Source organism: Leptodactylus fuscus, chromosome 2, assembly GCF_031893055.1.
Source record: "Leptodactylus fuscus isolate aLepFus1 chromosome 2, aLepFus1.hap2, whole genome shotgun sequence".
NCBI lineage: Eukaryota > Metazoa > Chordata > Amphibia > Anura > Leptodactylidae > Leptodactylus > Leptodactylus fuscus.
The window spans coordinates 68,218,726-68,239,031 of record NC_134266.1 but is presented as its reverse complement, the minus strand read 5'-3'; the positions used below and the strand labels follow the sequence as shown (position 1 = coordinate 68,239,031).

The 20,306-nt window shown below is 40.8% G+C and overlaps 1 protein-coding gene and 1 long non-coding RNA gene across 5 annotated transcripts in view; one reads left to right on the top strand and one right to left on the bottom strand.

Moving 5' to 3' along the window:
• Positions 1–20,306, bottom strand: part of LOC142194681 (uncharacterized) — a 431,520-nt gene that overhangs the window by 209,706 nt on the left and 201,508 nt on the right. The gene's annotated exons all lie outside the window — the stretch shown is intronic.
• The window catches only part of CUX1 (cut like homeobox 1), a 277,415-nt gene that overhangs the window by 170,811 nt on the left and 86,298 nt on the right, over positions 1–20,306 (top strand). For 2 of the 4 annotated variants that reach the window (XM_075263945.1, XM_075263947.1), the window contains exons 12-20: positions 13–71; positions 3,427–3,475; positions 4,456–4,552; positions 5,408–6,082; positions 9,753–9,818; positions 14,983–15,084; positions 16,525–17,354; positions 19,522–19,687; positions 20,015–20,071. In XM_075263945.1, the coding sequence (XP_075120046.1) occupies positions 13–71; positions 3,427–3,475; positions 4,456–4,552; positions 5,408–6,082; positions 9,753–9,818; positions 14,983–15,084; positions 16,525–17,354; positions 19,522–19,687; positions 20,015–20,071 (2,101 nt within the window). The remainder of the gene's footprint in view (positions 1–12; positions 72–3,426; positions 3,476–4,455; positions 4,553–5,407; positions 6,083–9,752; positions 9,819–14,982; positions 15,085–16,524; positions 17,355–19,521; positions 19,688–20,014; positions 20,072–20,306) is intronic. The other 2 variants (XM_075263946.1, XM_075263948.1) reach the window with 2 other exon arrangements.

The following is a 20,306-nucleotide window of genomic DNA, read 5'->3' as shown; positions in this document are numbered from 1 at the left end:
TTTTATTTACAGCAACTTGAAGAAAAACTGAAAGTGCAGGCGGACTATGAAGAAATAAAAAAGGAGCTCAAGTATGTAACTAAATCTGTCCTGTATATACAGTATATGGGTTTGTGTCAACTAATGTGTATATTCAGTTTTCTGGGTTTATCTAAATTGTATATTTACTTTTGGTACACTGGCTAGGATATGCCATTTGGATATGGAGTATATATCTGATCATGAGAACCCAACCATTATAATCCCGACAAATCATGAGCTTGGAATAAGCTTTAAATGACTTATTAAGAGAAAATAAAAATGTTTTTCGGTTTAGTTTATGCATTTTTATATTATCTGTACTTGTAGCTTACATTCTTCCCCATGAAATTTTTTTTTATGGATCTTTGTAGATATAAATGTATATATTTGCCGTGTGCAGCTGCCACTAGAGGGACTTTCTTGCCTTGTGCTACTTAGTTCGGCCATTAAGCAGTGTGCAGTAAGTTCTCCCTAACAGGGGCTGCAGGTAGTCCGCATGTTATTTTTCAATGGAGTCGTCCCGGACTGTGATATTGAGGGCTGCCACCTCTTCACCACTTACCAAGTACGGTGCCATACATTGTATAGTGGCTGTGCTTATTATTGCAATGGAACGGAGTTGCAGCATGGCGTGACCAGTGGACGTGATGTCACTTGCCTGAGAAGAAGAAGTGGAGCTGAATATCATAGCCTTGGACAATCCCTTTGAGTCTATTTATATATAGAGGATACAGAGCCTTGTAGCAGAAATAGCACTGCTATAAAGGCTGCAATAAAGCTATTATAAGAAATGAATCGGCACAGATGATAAAAGTCGAAGATTCACTTTAACATGTTAACATGTTAATATATGTTATGTAAAATAAAAACTACTATGTACTTTACGTAGACAATTTTAGTGTTAGATTGTAATACAATGAGTGCATTGTGTGTTTCCTCTATGAGGAGAGCTGATATAGGGTTATTATGTAGTACTTACCCTTCCTTACTGATATGTTCAGGTCATCTTGTAGCTGACTTGAATATCATCGGCCTCAAGTGTATCATATGCTGTCCGAAAATGTAATATTATCGTCTGCATCTATTTCTCCTTGCCTTTTCCTGGTGTTCTGCCTTCCTTACCAATCCTTCTTCTTTTTATTTGACAAGTGCTTCCTGCAGCCATAAATCATTTTGTTGAAATTACATTGTGAGTGTTGGGAAAACAGTTCCTTCGCTCATAATACGCAATCACAAAGTTACATTGAAAATGCCAGTGACTGCTGCTGACTGCAGCACAGCGTGCGGGACGGTGTGCGCTTATGAATATCATATTACCACAGGCCATCTGCAGAAAAGCGCAGTATTTTATCCTTTCTATCATTTATACCCAATTATTTACATACTGCTAACTTATGCCCTGTATGCAAAATGCATCCGCTCACATTAGTTTCAGTTACTGCAGCTTATGGTGGCCATATCCCTTCAATAGCCATTGGTTAAACACTTATTTAGCCAACAGCTCCTTGATACCCCTCATGGAAATTCAGGGCTAATTCAGCCAAGCATGCATGTATTGTCAGTAGTGAGAAGGGAGTAAATCTCTTCTAGACACTTCTGGCAGTTGCTTATCTCTCCTAACATCTAAAGGATCACACATATAAAATTCAACATGCCCCATCCCAGTGTCATCCATTGTCACCTGTTTGTGGCACCATCAGATAGTTTGAGGGTTCCACTGTAAATGGGACAGATTTGGCCAAAATCAGTTCATTGCTTATGGCCACAGTAGTGCTCTAATATCCCTATAACTCACACACTTACTTGATAGGGGATAAATGGCAGATCACTGAGGGTCTGACTGCGGGATCCCCATTGGTCATGACAATAGGGGCTTGAAAGTCCATCCTCCATGTGAATGAAGCACCCATTGTGTTTGCCCAACTAGTGCTCCATTGACTTCTACGGGTTTTATGGAGATTGCGGTTCCAGAAGCTCCATTGACTTCAAGTCATAAATCATCTGAGCGAAATGTTACATTGTCTGTGACCAATTGATGTTTAGTAGGTAAAAGAAAAAGTAAAGTCCACAATGAAAATATGTAGAAAAAATTGACATACTGTGATTGTAAAATCTGCATTACGTGTCAAATATCATGTTAAACATTTTTTGTACCTTGTCGCTGTGTACCTGTTCTACTAATACCTGGTATTGGTACATCTAATGTCTTCATGATGTCAGTAAGATCAGAGTTACATCATGTCGCACAGCCAAAAAACGTTTGCTATTTATTTTCATCTTGCTTTTACATTAAATAGGCCTTACCAACTGAGTGTTGTGCCCCATCTGTAGGGTAAAGCTTAACTTGCAGATCCATTGTGGGTCTGAGTGCTAAGAATGGGGGAAGATTTTGTGTCCTGTTCTGAATGGAGCCGTGGCCAAGCTGTAGTTTAGATATCTCTGGCACTCCCATAGAAATAAATGAAGTGCCACACTTTTTGCTTGTCCATCTCTTCAGTCAGAATGGGGATCAAAAAATCCCTCATTCTCCTGCGTAATGGCTGTCACAGTGGTTGGACCCATCAATAATCTGCAAGTTATACCCTATGCTATGGATAGAGCATAACCTGCCCATATTGGAATTGAGACAAGCTGCACAACTATTTCAGGGTGCCTGCTATTCCATTTGGTTGCAAGTCACAGCATCTTGCAATATTGGTGTCGTGCGACCATGTCTCCTTGTAGCCCTTGCCTAATTCACCATGAATTTTTAGGTCATTCTCATGAGTATTGCTTCTGCCAGCAGATTGTGGTTTATTCCTCAGTTTTAAGGGCACTTTTACTTCATAATGAATTTATCTGCTGCAGCCAACAAAATTCCAGTATGTCGTGAGCAGGCGACAAGTCTGCCTTGAATCAATGCACAGCAGCTGCAGACACTGAATAATACAGATATTTATGTGGCTTTTAATTTGCAGTATTTCGGTAAAGCATTAACAATCCTTGTATTATTTCACAGTCTGGTTCCTCCATGGATCCTTATAAAGAGATTTATTAAGGGAAGAAAATATCAGTGTTATTTAACCACGACTGTTATGCAAATCTACCTCCCTCGCAGCTACACTAACAAATGTATACACTTTCTGACAGCTTCAAATGTTATATCCTTATTAACATTTCATTTTATGCCGTGATGTGGCCTGCTGGGAATGAGATATGCATTATTTAAATGACCCATAAGAAAGATGTATTTCATCTAGGGATAGATGGGTGTTCGGATTCATTATCTGATCATTGCGCTGCGGAGCAAGTAGAGAAAGTTACCTGGAGTTGTTTTCCTGCAATGTTGATGCTCAGAAAGCTCATGTTACTACTCCCCCAGATATGGAAAAATAAGAAGTAACCTTTCTCTTTTGATTTTTGTAGCATTCTGAAATCCATGGAGTTTGCCCAGTCTGAAGGATCAAGTGCACAGGTATAGTCCATGTTACCAATGTTACAGCGTGTCCACGTGACTTTTAGGAATAGTATTAGTAGCTTGGGTTTGGTGCTTTAATTCATGAATTCATTGTCTGTCTTGTCTTTGTAAAGCTGGGTTCATTCCATGTTTTTTACCATAAAGTTGAGGCATTTATTTTTACAGCTTACTGCAAAAGAAAAAAAACCTAAACTGCTGCAAAAGCAAAATACCTGGAAAAATATCCTGCTATGAAATGCTATTAATAATTGAGATTTTTACAGATCTAAAATCAAACAAGTGCACTCAACATCTTATCGATTGGTAAAGTTTCTTGGTGAGCTGCCATTCCCATTTCATTTTCTGTGTATCCCTATACAGTTGGACTCTGTAGCCATTGACTTCTATGAAAAAAAAAGCTGCATCTGGATACTGTTTCTTGATGGGACAGAAAAACATAGCAAGCTGTCCTGTAGAAAAAAACAAACAAACAGAAAAAAAAGCATATGACTTTATGTTAAAGTGAATGGCAACAAAACAGCATCCAACTGTATGGGTATATAATTGCATCTTGTGTCATCCTGTTGTAGCATTATATGTATTGCAGACATATGCCTCAGTTGCATGGGGAAAACATGGTCTAAGCCTAGCTGTATTATTCATACTAGAGTCATTGACACTGTTTTTAATGGAGCCATGACTGCTATGTCAGATCAGCATTCAAGCAGATATCGCTTGCTAGTACTGGTATCTGTCTTGGTACTAGTATTTAAGACTTTTTCTGCTATAAATGCTAGACAGAGTAGTGTGAACAGAGCCTTAGTCACATGTATAGTAATATTTTGACCTTAGTGAACAGGTACATGATGTAATTTAGACATTGTATCTTCGCATTTGTACCTTTCTCCTGGCACATTAATACATAAAATGCTTCAGTATAATTCTGATTTAAAATGTGTGCTATAACTGGTTAAATCTCCAAGTAATACCTTATTCAGGATGCATCAAAACCATTGGAGGTTCTGTTACTGGAGAAGAACCGCTCGTTGCAGTCCGAGAACGCCACACTGCGTATTTCCAACAGCGACCTGAGCGGTAAGTTTGTTTTGCTGACTTCAGTAAGTGACAAAAATGAATGTGCAGGGGAAAGCAGTGTTAGAGACACCTGACAGCAAGATTAATGAACAACAGAATCCGCAAGTATTGTGCGACTTGTAAGGAGTGTGATCGGGAGAATAGAATACATCTTGAGGACCTCCATGGCATTGTGCTAAATAAAAAAGACTAATTACGGTAGAATATAGCGGTTATGTAAGCTGGTATAGTACACCATTACAGACTTGTTTTCTCCTCTCCTCTGCCGTAGGAGGAAAGGTGGATTGATAAGAGCAGAATATACAGTGATAATGCTTCTCATTGGTCTGTTTAATAGTCAGAAGCAGTTTGGTAGATTCTGTTCTGTACAGTTTGGTAATCTTGCCTCAGACAATTTCTATAGCCTTCTATAAAACATGTTCTGATCGTGATCATTGATCTTACAATCTTGGTTTTCTTTAATCTGCTGCATTCGGCCGCTCTGAAGTGTAAATGTTTGCTGTGGGGCCACACATTGACTTGAATCTGTATGCTATAAAACCATGTCATTGTCCAGGATCACATATCATGACATAACCTCTGTATGTACGATGAAGTGAAGTGCAATCATTTGTCATAGGTGTTCTCCAGGCTGCAACAAACTGTACAAGAAAGGTACAAACATGAAATGCATGTTGTTTGTTTTGGGGGCCAAGTTTTGGCTTACTGAAAATTCAATTTAAAAACCTAATTGGCCCTTTTTTAAAAGAAAAAAAAAATGCACTTTTTCACTTTGTGGGGCAAACTTTGCGTTTTTATCTTGGTTTTTCCCTTTTTAATCCCCCCATAATGCATTATGTTTGACCTTTCTTGTAGGGTCAGCCAGGAGAAAAGGGAAAGACCAGCATGAAACTCAGCGTCCTGCAACCTTGCCGGCCTCCCCTCCCTCTCAGTTGCTCCGCAACACTGGGGAGCAGGCTTCCAATACTAATGGTACACACCAGTTCTCACCAACGGGTTTAAACCAAGACTTTTTCAACTCATCCATTGCAAGCCCTTCTTTACCCTTGGCCTCCACGGGAAAATTTGCACTAAATTCACTTCTCCAGCGACAGCTTATGCAGTCCTTCTACACCAAGGCAATGCAGGAAGCAGGAAGCACAAGCATGCTTTTTTCAACAGGTCACTTCAGCACAAACTCCATATCTTCCCAAAGTCCATTACAGCAGCCAAGTCCGGATGTAAACGGCATGGCGCCTTCACCAAGCCAGTCAGAGAGCGCTGGGAGCGTCTCGGAAGGCGAAGAAATAGACACTGCAGAAATTGCACGTCAAGTGAAAGAGCAGTTGATCAAGCACAATATTGGGCAACGTATCTTTGGACATTATGTACTAGGACTATCACAAGGGTCTGTGAGTGAGATACTAGCCAGGCCCAAACCATGGAATAAACTAACTGTACGAGGCAAGGAGCCTTTCCACAAGATGAAGCAGTTCCTCTCCGATGAGCAGAACATCCTTGCACTACGGAGTATACAAGGCAGACAAAGAGGTGAGTGCCATGTTTCTACTCATTTCCAACACCTCACATGTCTAGAATACTTCATTTTACAGCCATCATCTTCATATTTGTACACAGGCGACTAATATCTCATGTTTAGACAGTGGGTACAGTGGTGGGCCACATAGACATACTCTGAAGCCAGGCAGTCAAATCCAGGAGCCAGACTAACCATTGACAAAACCAGAATGCTGTGTACCTGCAAGATAGCATGATATTAGGAAATCACAGATTCTTTCTTCTAAATAACAGTGCCACACCTGGCAACTGGTAATGTGTGGTATTGCAGCTCTACATTTTAGTGGGGCTGAAATGCAATACCAGACCTAGTCTATCTGGTCCTGTTTTTGCAAGACAGCAGCCATGTTTTTCTAATCCTTGTCAAACCCCTTTAACTTTAGAAGGACCTTTTCGGTGCTCTGCTATGACTATTTTACTCAGTTTGGATAAGTGTTGTTACAAGACTGCCACATGAAACCATTTCTTGTTGAATATGTTACTGATTTGATACATATATACACCTTACATCATCACGTGTATATACATGACTATTATATACCTGTGCAATTAACTTAAAACTGGGAGATTTTACATAAAATTAAAATCTTAATTTTTTTTCTAGTTTATGGATGTTTTTCGATTTTAATCTAGATTTTCGCTTTTTTGTTTAAAAATACAAAATAAAACACCCCAAAAAACAGTGGCACAGCGAGGAGGGGCTTCCTCGTCCTACCAACTACACAGAAAAAATGCTTATAGCTTGTGTTGGGAGGGGAAAGCCTTCATGGAATATATCAGGATTTTGGGGTTGGGTCAACATGGATTTGAAATGTGTGAGGTTAGTTGCTGTGGCATGGATGACGGTCACTAGGTATTCTTTAGTTTTTTTTTAAATTTCTAATATTTGAAGGGTTTACCTTCCAGAATCCGCTCCTTGTCTCTCCATGGGTGGGTTGTTCCTGGTATTGCAGCTCATCTCTCTTGGGACTATGCTACCATACCACACACAACCCCTGGACTGATGTGGCACTGCTGTGATGTCAATGACCACTGTCTCCTGTTACTGCCTAGGACTCCATAAAACACTTGCCTATATCTCTGCTTCATGAGTTTGCCATGGTAGACAGGAGATATTGAGATATATTGCAGCTGCCACTTAAATTACTGAGTTAATTTGTATTGTTATACACAATGGGGCCGATATTCTACTGACTTCTGTTGTAAAAGTCACAATTGTGGTATAAAAGTGCCCTCTGCCCATGTGTGCCACTTTTTACATTTTTCCACCACTGGATAAAAGTGTGGCAGATGAAGTATAAGAGCACTCCCATACGCTATAGGCCCCTTTAATATTTGTGGTGCAGCTGATGCCAGTCAAGCAGATTATTAAGACTGATGTTCTACAGACCATTCTTAATAACTCCGCCTCATTGTCAAACTGCACTTGCTGTACTGAACCTTTTATAAAGCATAAATCACAAAAGTTGAAAGTTCAGTCTATAAAGAGGAAATCCATAAGACTAGGGCTACGCAGTGAATTGGCTCACATGACCTATTGCACAGCCAAAGATCATGTGTCGCACAGACTGCCCAATGACAGTGAGTGTGGCCATGTTGCAACTGACAGGGTTTGACTTCTGACTACTGTTGTGTAATGGGAATAGCGACCTGTCATAGCAACACGACCATGTTCACTTTCATTAGTTTTATTGCAGAAATACTGCGATGTTTAACTGCGTGCTCACGTTACTCAGCCAAAGTCGCCATTTAGCCTTAATCTCATTGCCCATTTTATAGGCACTAGTTTAATAATTCCTTGTATTTCCTCATTACAAAGTATGTTTATCTATAATAAGTAATAATAACCAGCCAAACATGATCACTCACCATGCATTTCTGCATCTATTGTAGCATGTCTGTAGGCATACATAGGATTAAGCCACTAATATCTGGTACCTTGCAAGTTATTGCAGCATGTGATAACCCTCAAAGATTGCTATTAGCCAAAAACTTTGGGGCAGATTTATTAAAAGTGGCTGGTGCCTATGGAAACCAGTCTTTGGAGTGGTAGAAGAAATGTAACCTAAGGCTCTGTTCTCATGGAGTAACGCAGCTCATTTAGACTCGTAAACACGTGTCAGAGCGCGGCGCTTCAAAACAGATCCCATTGACTTCAATGGGTGCCGGCATATGCGCACTACACATTGAAATCAATGAGTTACAAAGCCTCCCATTGATTTCAATGTGTAGCGCGTGTAAGCCGGCACACCCATTGAAGTCAATGGGATCTGTTTTGAAGCGCCTCGCTCTGACACATGTTTACGTGTCTAAATGAGCAGCACGTTACTCCGTGGGAATGGAGCCTAAACTGTGGCGGGCTACAATAGGCAAAAAAGCCACTTTTAAGAAATCTGCCCCTTTGGTCGCCTCTGCTCATTGTTACGGTTACTGCGTAGCTAGAGGTGTGTGTGCATGAGGAAGATATATATATATATATATATATATATATATATATATATATATATATATATAGAACATTTATCCGCAAATCTACACAGAATACAGGAGACGCTGAGTAGTCAGTGACAAAATACTTGTAAAACTGAATTACCTATGGTGTTTTGGCATCCTGGTCACCTGGCTCCTGGATTTCTCCAGCTTTGTTTTACATAGTGATATCTAGCAGAGCTGACTTTGTCTTTAAAACAATTTTTGTTGTATATTGTGAGAAACTCCAGTGATGTTATGATGTGCCATGTGACAAGCTCAGCTCTGCTGCATCTGTAGGTTATACTTCCGAATTTAGGTTGGCAGATGAATAAGGCCAGGACTATGCGGCGACTCTTGTAGCACTAATTGTTTCTAACTATTGAGTGACTGCTTCCACCCACCGCATTGTCTACAACCCAAAAGTAAAAAATCAATGTGTTGCACTTTAAAAAGTCGCAGTGTAGACCTGGCTTTTTTTAAGAGGTTGTCCAAGACTTAGGAGAGGTCATCAATATGAGACCAGTCGGGTCTGATAACACCCGGCACCCCCACTGATCAGCTGATATCATCTCAGTGTATGGAGCCAGACGCAGACAGCTCTGTGTACTATATAGTAACCTTGCAGTTCAGCTCCAATGCAAGTGAATGGCGGCTGAGCCTGCAGTATACGGAGCTGTCTGTTTCTTCCCTGCTCCATACTCTGCAGATATCAGCTGATCGGTGAGGACGCAAAGTGTCAGACCACCACAATCTGATATTGATAACCTATCTGAAATATATACCATTAATATGGGGTACTAGACACCACATTTAAGAGACCCTATTGCCCATAGCAACCAGGCATCAGCTTTCACTTTCTAAATCGCACTAGGGGAATAAAATAAAATCTCTGATCACTATGGACAACAGGGTCGCTTTTGTCTCTGAGACTGTTGTGATGGGTTGGCGCCAATGTGTTCTCCGTGCTTATGCAATGCAGTGTGTATAGCATGTGACTGTATAGGGGTAACCTTATTAGAAAGAACAGTTTGGGGTGCTTGTGGCTACCTATTAAACCATCGACATTCACCGACATTAGATTTTCCATCTTTCCATGTACTTTTAGCCCATGACATTACAAAGCTGACATCCCCCCGATTGTTTTGTTCTTACCAAACTTGTTTTTCAACAGAGAATCCAGGCCAGAACCTGAACAGACTATTTCAGGAAGTACCGAAAAGAAGAAATGGGTCTGAAGGTACGTGACAAGCAGGTGTCTCTGTGTTTGTAGCCAGCCGTTCTGCTTTCACTCTGCTCTGTGTAGTCAGACTGTGGCATTTGATTCTGGCCTGGAATCTGATAGAAAAACAGCGGTAGTAAGTATAAAACACGGGTGCACCAGGACACTGTTATAAGGCGACCTGTTTCTAGGTCAGAACATTAGTTGTGGAGGGTGAGGGGGGATAAATAAGGTACTGAAGACATATCTGTGCTTTGTTACAATGTGTTGTATGGAGTTGGGACAAAGAGATCCTATAGTTATCCTAATAGGTTTATATCCAATTTTTACAATATTAGGATATATAAGATTATTCACCAATAATATAAACATCCAAAAAAGAATAATCATAAAACATAACTTTTAATGCATGCTGATAAAACCACATGAACCAAATACATAAGACAATTAAAAATTGGCTTCATAAAGAAAGCACCAAATCCAATGATTCGAACCACTTGGAGACCGCCGTGTCTCAAGTGGTTCGGATCATTGGATTTGGTGCTTTCTTTATGAAGCCAATTTTTAATTGTCTTATGTACTTGGTTCATGTGGTTTAATAGGTTTATAGAAACGTTTTAATTTGATGGTTAATTTGAGAAAATCACAAGGATTTATTTTGCTTGCTGACAACAATTCTGCCCTCATCTTGACAGTCCATCTCTGCACATAAATGTAATGCTCAACCCTACAGTACTAACAGGATGTTATTTGGTTGCAGCATTTATTAAGGCTAGGTTCACATCTGTACTGGAGTCTCCATTGGAGATTCCATTGCAGTGTCCCCCGAAAATCTACAGAGGTAAAAGTTCTGCACAGATTTCAAAAACTAGGAACAGTGTGGGGCCCATTATAGTCAATGTGGTCTGCCAAGCGGCATGTAGTGTGAACCTAGCAGAACACATAAAGTACCATTTACAATGACTATGTGCTACTTATTGCTTTACAGTCCCCAATTACCTAGAACAATTGTATACGTATCAAACAAGTACAAAGGGTTATAACTCCTTTCCCTTTAAAGGGAATTTGTAGCATGAAAAGTGCTGTTCTGTCCTTAGGTAGCCTTTTATAGAGCAGGAGGAGCTGAGCAGATTGATATGTAGGTTTGTCAGCAAAAATCAGTGATTGACAGCTATCTCTGCATGTACAGTCATAGAGAGGAGTCTGTAAGTCCCCATAGAATAGAAGAAACAGAGATTTCAATAGATAAATGACAAGTTATACTGAATCTTTTCCCACAAACCTATATAACAATCTGCTCAGCTCCCCCTGACACGGTATGTAACACAACATAAATAAGACGCTCACTCTGGCGGCGTAGGGGTTATCAAGACCGGTGTAATAAGCTCTGGCCTTGATAAGTCTCCCCTATATATTTCTTCTATCATTTATACCAACTTCTGGTGTAACTCTATAGAGCTGCTGGACGCTTACCACGTGCTAAAGCCCACCCACCTTTGTTGCCAATTTTAAAACGTGGCTAAAGAAACATGACAGGGCCGGAACAAGTTATTCTTGTGTAAAAATTATGTGCATCTGAAAGTGCAACTTAGTTATGTCAGAGAACTACAGCAAATTACATCTCCCCCAGAGTTGGCAACAGAATTGTGATCTTTAGGCCGAATTCACAAGACCAAGTGCTGTCTGGAAAAAATAGCCTGAGTGAGGGGTACATTTCCCAGACTGGACTTGGCTGTGTGCATTGAGTTTACTACATCCTAGTCAGTTATGATGCAGGAGGCTCTTGATCACTGAACTGACAAAGCTGGTTAGCGTAGCACAGTAGTGATCTGGCCATTTGGGAGATCACTACATCATAACTGACTTGGATCCAGTGCGTTCAGTCCGGGAAATATGGCCCACACATGGACCATGGACCTTTATTTCCAGACGGCGCTCGGTTGCATGATTTTAAACCACAGACTAATCTGTCATAGCAACAAACATCTAGGAGGAACCCAACACACCCCATTATAACTTGGTGGGGTCTATTGGACAGCAATTGTGTATGTGGCACGATGCAGATGTGAACAGGGCCTTCGATCTGGATCCTGTTGCCTAAGTCCTATAACTATAAGCATTCCCTTGTAAACCCAACACTATTTTATATATGCAAACATTCTTGGGGATATTATAGATGTTTCACATTTCTGAAAAGATTAGTGGTAAAAATCACTGGTGAATTCTGCTATATACAGCATATAGTGTATGCCTAGAGAATCACACACACTATATATATGTGTATATATATATATATATATAGTGAAATCTGTTCCCAACAATACCAGCATTATCTCAAATGTATTCAGCTCAAAGACCCTGCAAAGTATAGAATTAATTTTTCTGGCTGCTTGTCATAGCAATGCCCCGCGCAGCAACTTGCTTTTTAGATTCACTTAATGTGCTGACAATACAGTAACATTAAGAAATATGTGAAAGCAACAATAAGCGGTAATTTAAATATGTATTTGTCAGCATTCTTCTCGTAGCTTAACTGCTTGTGTAAATGTTATACGCTCACCCTGCTCTGATAATGGGCCCATTTGTTAATGGTAAAAACTGAAAACAAGCGTATAGATCACTTAGAATTAGTCGGGTTCTTATTGGAAAAGACCAATTACACAGCAGTGCTTAATGTTACCTAAAGCCTGGATTTATTAAAGTGTTTGCAGTCTGTTTTCAGATATCCGCTTATAGTATTGGACATGCACACATTTATTTTCACCCTTGGGCTTAAAGGGTTTTTTTTTTCCCTTGAGACAACCCTTTGTGTAATTTCCTATAAGGGTATATTAGGACAACTTTCTAGGAGGCAGAGCAGAGAACCGCGGACACAACCTGCCAGTGTATACCAAGGATGGGACAAGCTGATTGGGGCTTTATCAGGGTAGACCCGTAGGGGGTTGTGGTATTGAGATTGCCCCTTTATATTGGTTCTGTAGGATATAGAACTGTATATATTGGGTTACAGCAGTTAAGGAGATAATGCTACAGTATATAGTGTGAATAAATCCTAAGCAGATAACTCTCCAGTGCCCTCACTGGGTGGATATATTTGCTTATGCCAAACATTACACATTATTATATTGATTCTATAGTGCCTTCTATCTGACTGTATTAACACCCATGCACACCTTCATCCAGTGCACTCCCTAGATCACGCCATTAATTAAATATTCAGCCGCCACAATTCTTCCGTACGCGGGGATAGTAAGCTGTAAGAAATTACAGTTACTTTTCAAGCCCGTTGACTTACAATAGTCATTTTATGGTGGTCTATAGCAGGGAGGGACCTGGGGAGACCTAGTGCAACGTGGGGGGAGAGGAGACCCTGCAGCACATTGGGCAGTCAGGGAGCTACATAAAGTCTTAGACGATATTCACATGACTGTGCAGTTTCTCAGCTATGTTTTTTCACGTCAGTACCAGTGTAGCTGTTTTTTTTGGTTTTTTTAATTTTTATAAATGACCCATCAACTTTACTAGGAGAATCGGGTTTGTGAAAACTGAGCCATGTTTCTGATACATGAAAAAGTAGAGCATGCGCTACTTTTCCTCAGATTACAGGTATCACTCTCCCGTTAACACTGGAGCGGGCTTGTTCACACGGGGCAAGAGGGGGCGGATTTTGACGCCAAATCCACCCCCTCACAATAGAGGTCTATGTAGACCGCTAGTGTCCTTTTTACCTTGAGTGCTTTGTTCCCAATCACGGAAAAAAGAAGCGAGCTGCCCTTTCTTCAGGCGGATCCTGCGACTGATGCAGCTGCGGCGTCCACCTCGCAACAGAACCCTCCAGACTAGGCCCATTCATTTGGGCCTACTCCGGAGTGGAAAACCACGACAGGCGCATTTTGGTCCTATTCTGACGCAGCTTCCCGCGTCAAAATCAGGTCGAAAACACGCAGTCCCTAGCCCCGTGTGAACGAGCTCTTAGTGTGAGTAGTGCCTTAAAGGAAACTGACGTTATACATGCAGTTCTGTGGATACTATGGCACAGAACAGGGCAGATGCTGAGTAGATTGATATACAGTTTCCAGGGAAAAGTGTAACTTGTATTTTATCCATCCTATATGACCATGCTTTGAGAGTGAGATGTCAATCACAGAGTAGGACAACCCACTGGACGCTCAAGCATAAAAAGAGCAGATATTAATGAGTTAATTACAGGTTGTGCAGTATCTTTTCACATAAAACTGTATATTAGTATGCTCAGCTCCTCCTGCTCTATAACATGACGCCCACAAGTGAGACACAGTATTCAGGGCGACGGCTTTCTTTAAGTGTGGGGCCTACGGTAGTAGTAACCCTAGTCATGTTGGCTGTGTTTCATCCACTTGACTAAAGAGTCATTAAGAGTCCTAGACAACTAGTTAGCCAAAAAACTTGTTGCCTGACCCCAGCACAGAGAGAGAGAGGTTTGAGAGAGTAGATTGTCTACCTAATCTGATCCTGTCCTCGCAACTCTTGTCAGTTCTCTTCTATTTCTGTGAGTCAGCACTATCACTACTACACGTTACGTGATGCATCGACTCCTATGCATGTCAACCGTCTGTAGAAACCACATGATTAGCGTTGCACCTTGGCGCGGCCTTGCCAGGAAGATATACGATTACAAGTCATTAGCATTTCCAGCTGAGTTTAAACCAGTCATGGCTAAAAATAGTTTTTACTTGATCGAAACTTGGCAAACAAATTTTACAGTCTGGCCAAATATCCTGCATTTGTTGATGTGTTCAATATCCTGTTTCCAACTAACTTCAGTTTGGAGAGAGAAAAGCACTTAGTCTCTAATCGGCGGGGCTGGATTGACAGGTCCCTTATAAAATGATGGCAGCGTGATTTGCATTCAGTTTCAGTGTAAAGTATTACCTTGCTACACATGACAGAGAGTGAGGAGCGATGTTACACAAGGACACAGAAATAAGTGGTAATTCATAAAGTCCATAGAGCCTGTAGCTGAGCATCATGGGAGACGGTCGATAAGGCAGTCACCGACGTTTCTGGGTCAGTAAGTTACTTTGACCTCGCTGACCTAGTTTTCTCTAGTTTTGGGTTCTGATATTCTACTAAGAAATTGCCTTGATCTATTTCATGTGCTTCCTCTAAATGTTGTGTTGTTTTGCTAATATTGTCACTATAGGAAATATTACTACACGGATCAGAACCTCAGAGACGGGCTCAGATGAAGCCATAAAGTCTATTCTAGAGCAAGCCAAAAGAGAGCTGCAGGTGCTGAAGACTGGTGAGTGTTTCCATTCTCTCTATAGTGGACCACTATTTATACCACTTTTTATGTACAAATGTAGCAGAGTGAACTAAAACTTCTGCCACTGGTTAAACTGCTACAGAAAACAACAAAACTAATGAAAAGTCTTTGGACGTTTTTGTTTTTTTCTGTGATAAACTATCACACTACAGCAGTTTAACCAGTTGCAAACGTTTGGGTCAACTCTGCTATATCTGTATGTACGTGTAAAATATATACATTTTCTTTTTTTATTGTTCAAAATTTGGAAAATTATTTATGTTGTGAAAGTTCCTTAGCAGGTCATGCCATGAATGAAATTGTCTTGAGTCCCCTGTTTGTATGTAGAAGCAGTTGTACATGTGTGTTTGTGCCGCAACCTCTATTCATGTCCATGGAGACTTATGAGGAGAAGCAGAGTACATCATTGGTCCATATTTAGCAGTCTTATAGAATTAGAGATGAACTTCCTTCTTGGGTATTTATAGCATATCTACAGGACCCCAGTTCTTGTAATAGATGTGGGTCCCTCCTACGGTTCCCACACCTTGAAAATGTGGTATTATAGATTGGCCATAAATACACAAGAATAGAATACCCCTTAGAATTGAGTACTAGTACCCATGTTGAAGTGTGCCAACCCTTGAATCCCATTTTGTTTTTAATCTAAATTTGTCTACAGCTATGTTGATTCATTTCTTTATGTATGTTTCATAGGTTAGCGTTTTTTGGATGTAGCACGCCACATTACCTGCTTACATAACATTCTGGTGTTTAGTAGAATACTGCATACTACTTATTCATTGAACTCAATAATATTCCACATGCTGTACACTCCTAGACTCCCTCTAGTGGTGTCTGCAGGCAGCCAGAATTTCATAATTTAGCTCAATGGTTATGAAAGAATGACATATAATGACATATTACCAAAATGACAACTTATCGTCTATGAACATAATGTTTGAGAAGAGTCTGATTATTGGGGGTCCTACTGCTGGGATCACCACTGATCATAAAACCTGTGTAAATGGCAAGGTGGCCCTCCATTCAGCTCTATGCAAAAGCTGGATATCGCTGTACTGAGCTTCCTTTGGCCGGTCCTATACAGATGAATGGCAGCGTGCATGCACAATCACTGCTGCATTAATACTGGTCACTCGAGGACCCCTGTTCTCGTAATTGGTGGGGGTCTCAGTGGTCGGACACCCATTAATCTTGTGAATAGATAGTTTGTCATTTTGTTACTACTGCTTTACGGACCTAAAAGTGACTTTATGTTAAGGTTGAGATGAAGGTATTTCTCATTAACATATAAATAGCCTAGACCTACAATAAATCTTTTTCTCCCATAACAAAATCATATCTAATGCTCAGTGAAAAGTTAATGGATGTTCTTCATTCATATTCTCACTTTTACCTTAAACTTTCCTTTTGCAGTTGAGCCGGCTCAGCCCCCTTCAGCATCCAGTAGTGGTAATTCAGATGACACTATTCGGTCCATTCTACAACAAGCACGGCGAGAGATGGAAGCCCAGCAGGCTGCTTTTGAACCTGCCTTAAAAACGGCATCTTTGTCTCAAGCTGACCTTGCCATCCTCTCTCCAAAAATAATTTCCACCACTGCTGTCTCTTCTGTGTCTACTTACTCTCCTTTAACCATGTCCCTGAAGAAACATACGCCTGTTTTAGACTCTGGTATCTCTACCTTACAAAGCCTTTCTGGTGTTAAAAAAGAGCCCCAGGAGACATCAGTGTTAGAAATCCATGGCATGACCGAATCAACACCGAGCATACTAAGGCATGTAAAAAATGAGTTAGGACGAGGAAATGTTTGGAAAGACCATTGGTGGAACACTGTTCAACATGACCGGAGAAGCACTGCCTCAGTGGAAGACACAAAAACAGAGGAAACCAACTGCACAAAGGAAAAACTTATCAATCAGAATAGGTCAGAACGAAACCAACTCCAAGGGCCCTCATCTTCCTCAGAGTACTGGAAAGAGTGGCCGAATGCTGAATCTCCCTACTCTCAAAGCTCAGAAATTAGCATGACCGGAGCCAGTCGTAGTGAGACGCCACAAAACAGTCCACTGCCTTCTTCTCCTGCAGTGTCTATAGCCAAGCCAACCAAACCATCTGTCCCTCCACTAACCCCAGAGCAGTACGAGGTTTACATGTACCAGGAGGTGGACACCATCGAGCTCACTCGTCAAGTCAAAGAGAAGCTTGCAAAAAATGGAATTTGCCAAAGGATATTCGGTGAAAAGGTAAATATCATGTGCATTACTTTCACTTACCTTCACAATTACAATGTTCTATTTATTACCTGCAAAGCTTTCCAAAGAAAATCTTGGCATAGCCCTTCGCTCCTAAGCTGTTCTTGATATAGTCATTGCTTGATTTGTCTTGATTTGGGCACACGCTAATAAATCATACAATGTAGCCGCTCACAGCCCATTTTGGCAGAAGGTAGATGTTGTTCCTGGACTGTCAAAACGTGTACTTGACACAGATACGATAAATAAATGTTAGGGTTGGCACAGGAAAACACAGACAGTCTGAAAATTGCTGAAAGATGCTTTCTTTTAGTGAATATCGTTTTTTTATAGCAAAGAGACTCCTAGATAACATTGTCTATAAATGTCTTAGAGCATACATGGTAGCGCCCCAGTCTGAAACTGTGAGGATCGGATCCAATAGTATACAGTGTTAACAAGAAGAAAATACATCAAGCAGCGCACAGAAATAAGGTGATACTTGTCCTAGTGTTGTTATAAATGACTTTTGGGTGGGAGGTCAGCAGAAGAATGCAAAATATGTTACCAGGCAGATGACTGTAGTGCTATTCACTATATTTCAGACAGATGTGGGAACTGCAAATACATCCTACTACCTGCCGGAGCCTGCTTATGTCAAGTAGCGTGTCTATGCCATCATCTTATATCATGTTTGTGCCATTTAATATGTTAAACACTTGAGCTTATGGTACTTTGTGTAGATGCAAAATCGTAGGCTGACCACGCTCTACACTTGGAGCAGTGGAGCGTTCATGGTTACTGTATTTCAATATGGAGAGACAGATGAGCTGACGGAAGTACAAAAGACTGGCCATCTTAGATTACATAGGACACCTGACGGCTGCTGTAACTCACATTAAAATATAGTCAAACTGCCCAAACTGGTGGGATTAACTTATATTTACTTAATGTGAATAGCCATCTGAAGAAGTTACTCAAGGGGGATATATATATATTGTGGGGAAGGTAGCTCGGTAGAAACAGTGGTGCAGACCCAACCAGCCAGAGACAGGGACACAGATCTTACAGCAAACCGGTTGATTTAAGAAAAACAGCAAAATAAATAAACCTTTACGTCAGGCTCAAGGTAAGCAAAATAATGTCAAACAAAATCCTGCTCGTCTAAGCGCTAACTAAACAAAAAATATACTAATTGTACGTGTCACTTATGCAGGGTTCACACCAGCGCACAATCTCCGTTTTCAGGTTTCCGTCTTCTGCCGACAGACGACGGAAACCTGGCAGACCGTCCAGCGCCGTTGAGTATTTTTTGTGCTCCCCGCAGCAAAACAATTTTTTTTTACCGGACACAAAGTCCTGCATGTCCGACTTTATGTCCAGTTAAAAAAAAATGGTTTCACTACGGAGAGAACAAAACACTCACCGGCGCTCAAGGCCGGACACTTTCCAAACCCATTCATTTGAATGGGTTTGAAAAATGCCTGCAGGTTTCAGTCTCCTGTCCAGTTTCGGGCAGGAAATGGAAACCTCCAAAACGGAGACTGGGGCACAGATGTGAACAAGCCCTTACTACCAACCACACGAATCAACCAAAAAAGCACAGTGACGTGTTACAAGGTTCTCAGTGTCAGGACAGACCCAGTCATTTCCTCTCTGCAGCCTTTTATGGGCCAGTAACAAGCCTTAGGACCCACAACTGGGCTTCCTGCAGACCGCACTGCACTTTTAGTGTGACAAGAGAGGGCCAGCTGAAAGTATTGGCCATGTCTCAGTACTAACTGCCTATGAATTATTCACAGTTGTATACATATATTGTATTAAAAATACTCCATACAGTATAATGTCATGGCAAACCTGTGCTATAGTAAGTATAGAGAGGTGACCGCTTCAGTCCATACATATATGCCTTGTATTCCCTGGACAATCTCCTTCTATGTTTCTTGTCCCTGCATGACCTTGAATAGTGTCTGCATGAAGGATCTCATCTCTGTTCAGGATGTTTAAGATTATAAATTAAGGATCTGTACAGATTCATCCTGAAGTGTATGTATGTTGAATGGGTGAAGTGCAGGAGATATTGAGAAGATCTTATTTGCTGCATTCTGCTATACTGTGTAACCATCATAAAGAAGCCATGACAGTATTTTAGGATTAAACATGTGCTTTGTAATTTTAGGTGCTGGGCTTGTCACAGGGCAGCGTCAGCGACATGTTGTCTAGGCCAAAACCTTGGAGCAAGCTGACCCAGAAGGGCCGGGAGCCATTTATTAGAATGCAGCTATGGCTGAATGGTGAGCTTGGGCAGAGCGTCCTGCATTCCCAAGGACAGCAGCAAGGACAAGGTACTATATATATAATATAAACATCTAGTGAGCGTACACTACCTGCTTTATCTCCTCTTTTATTGGTAAAGGTTTTAGACTGCAGCATAGTCATAATGTGACCTTGGATAATTCTCTCAGACAGACCTGACAGGGGATAGTGTAGTGTAGAGCACTTGTGCTCCTCGACTCGTGTGGGGATGTGAGATATGTTCTGCTGTTGGCGGGCACTGAGTACCATGTGTTTTAGTGCCCTGTGGCAAATAAAGCGCTGATGTATAAAGATTCTTACAGGGTTGATGTCTTTGCCACATCCTCTGCTGATCTACCTTTTATTTCCATTTATAGCCCTGCAATCTGCAGCAACTCAGCAGGATTCTGTAATCGAAGGATGTCCAAGTTCAGGTACTTCATAGTTATTCTTAGTTTCAACATGATCTGAGATATTTGACACTTGGGGCTAAATGTGTTAAGGGGATTTGTGGTGTTTTTGTCACATTCGTTCCAAAGCGCTGGAGAGTAATTTTCCTCCATGTTAACAGTATTTTCTTTGAGAGTTTTTTGGCAACTTTAATGTAAGGAGATTTCAGAGACGCTTTTAGGGATATTATTCAAGATTTCTTAATAAAGGAATATTTTA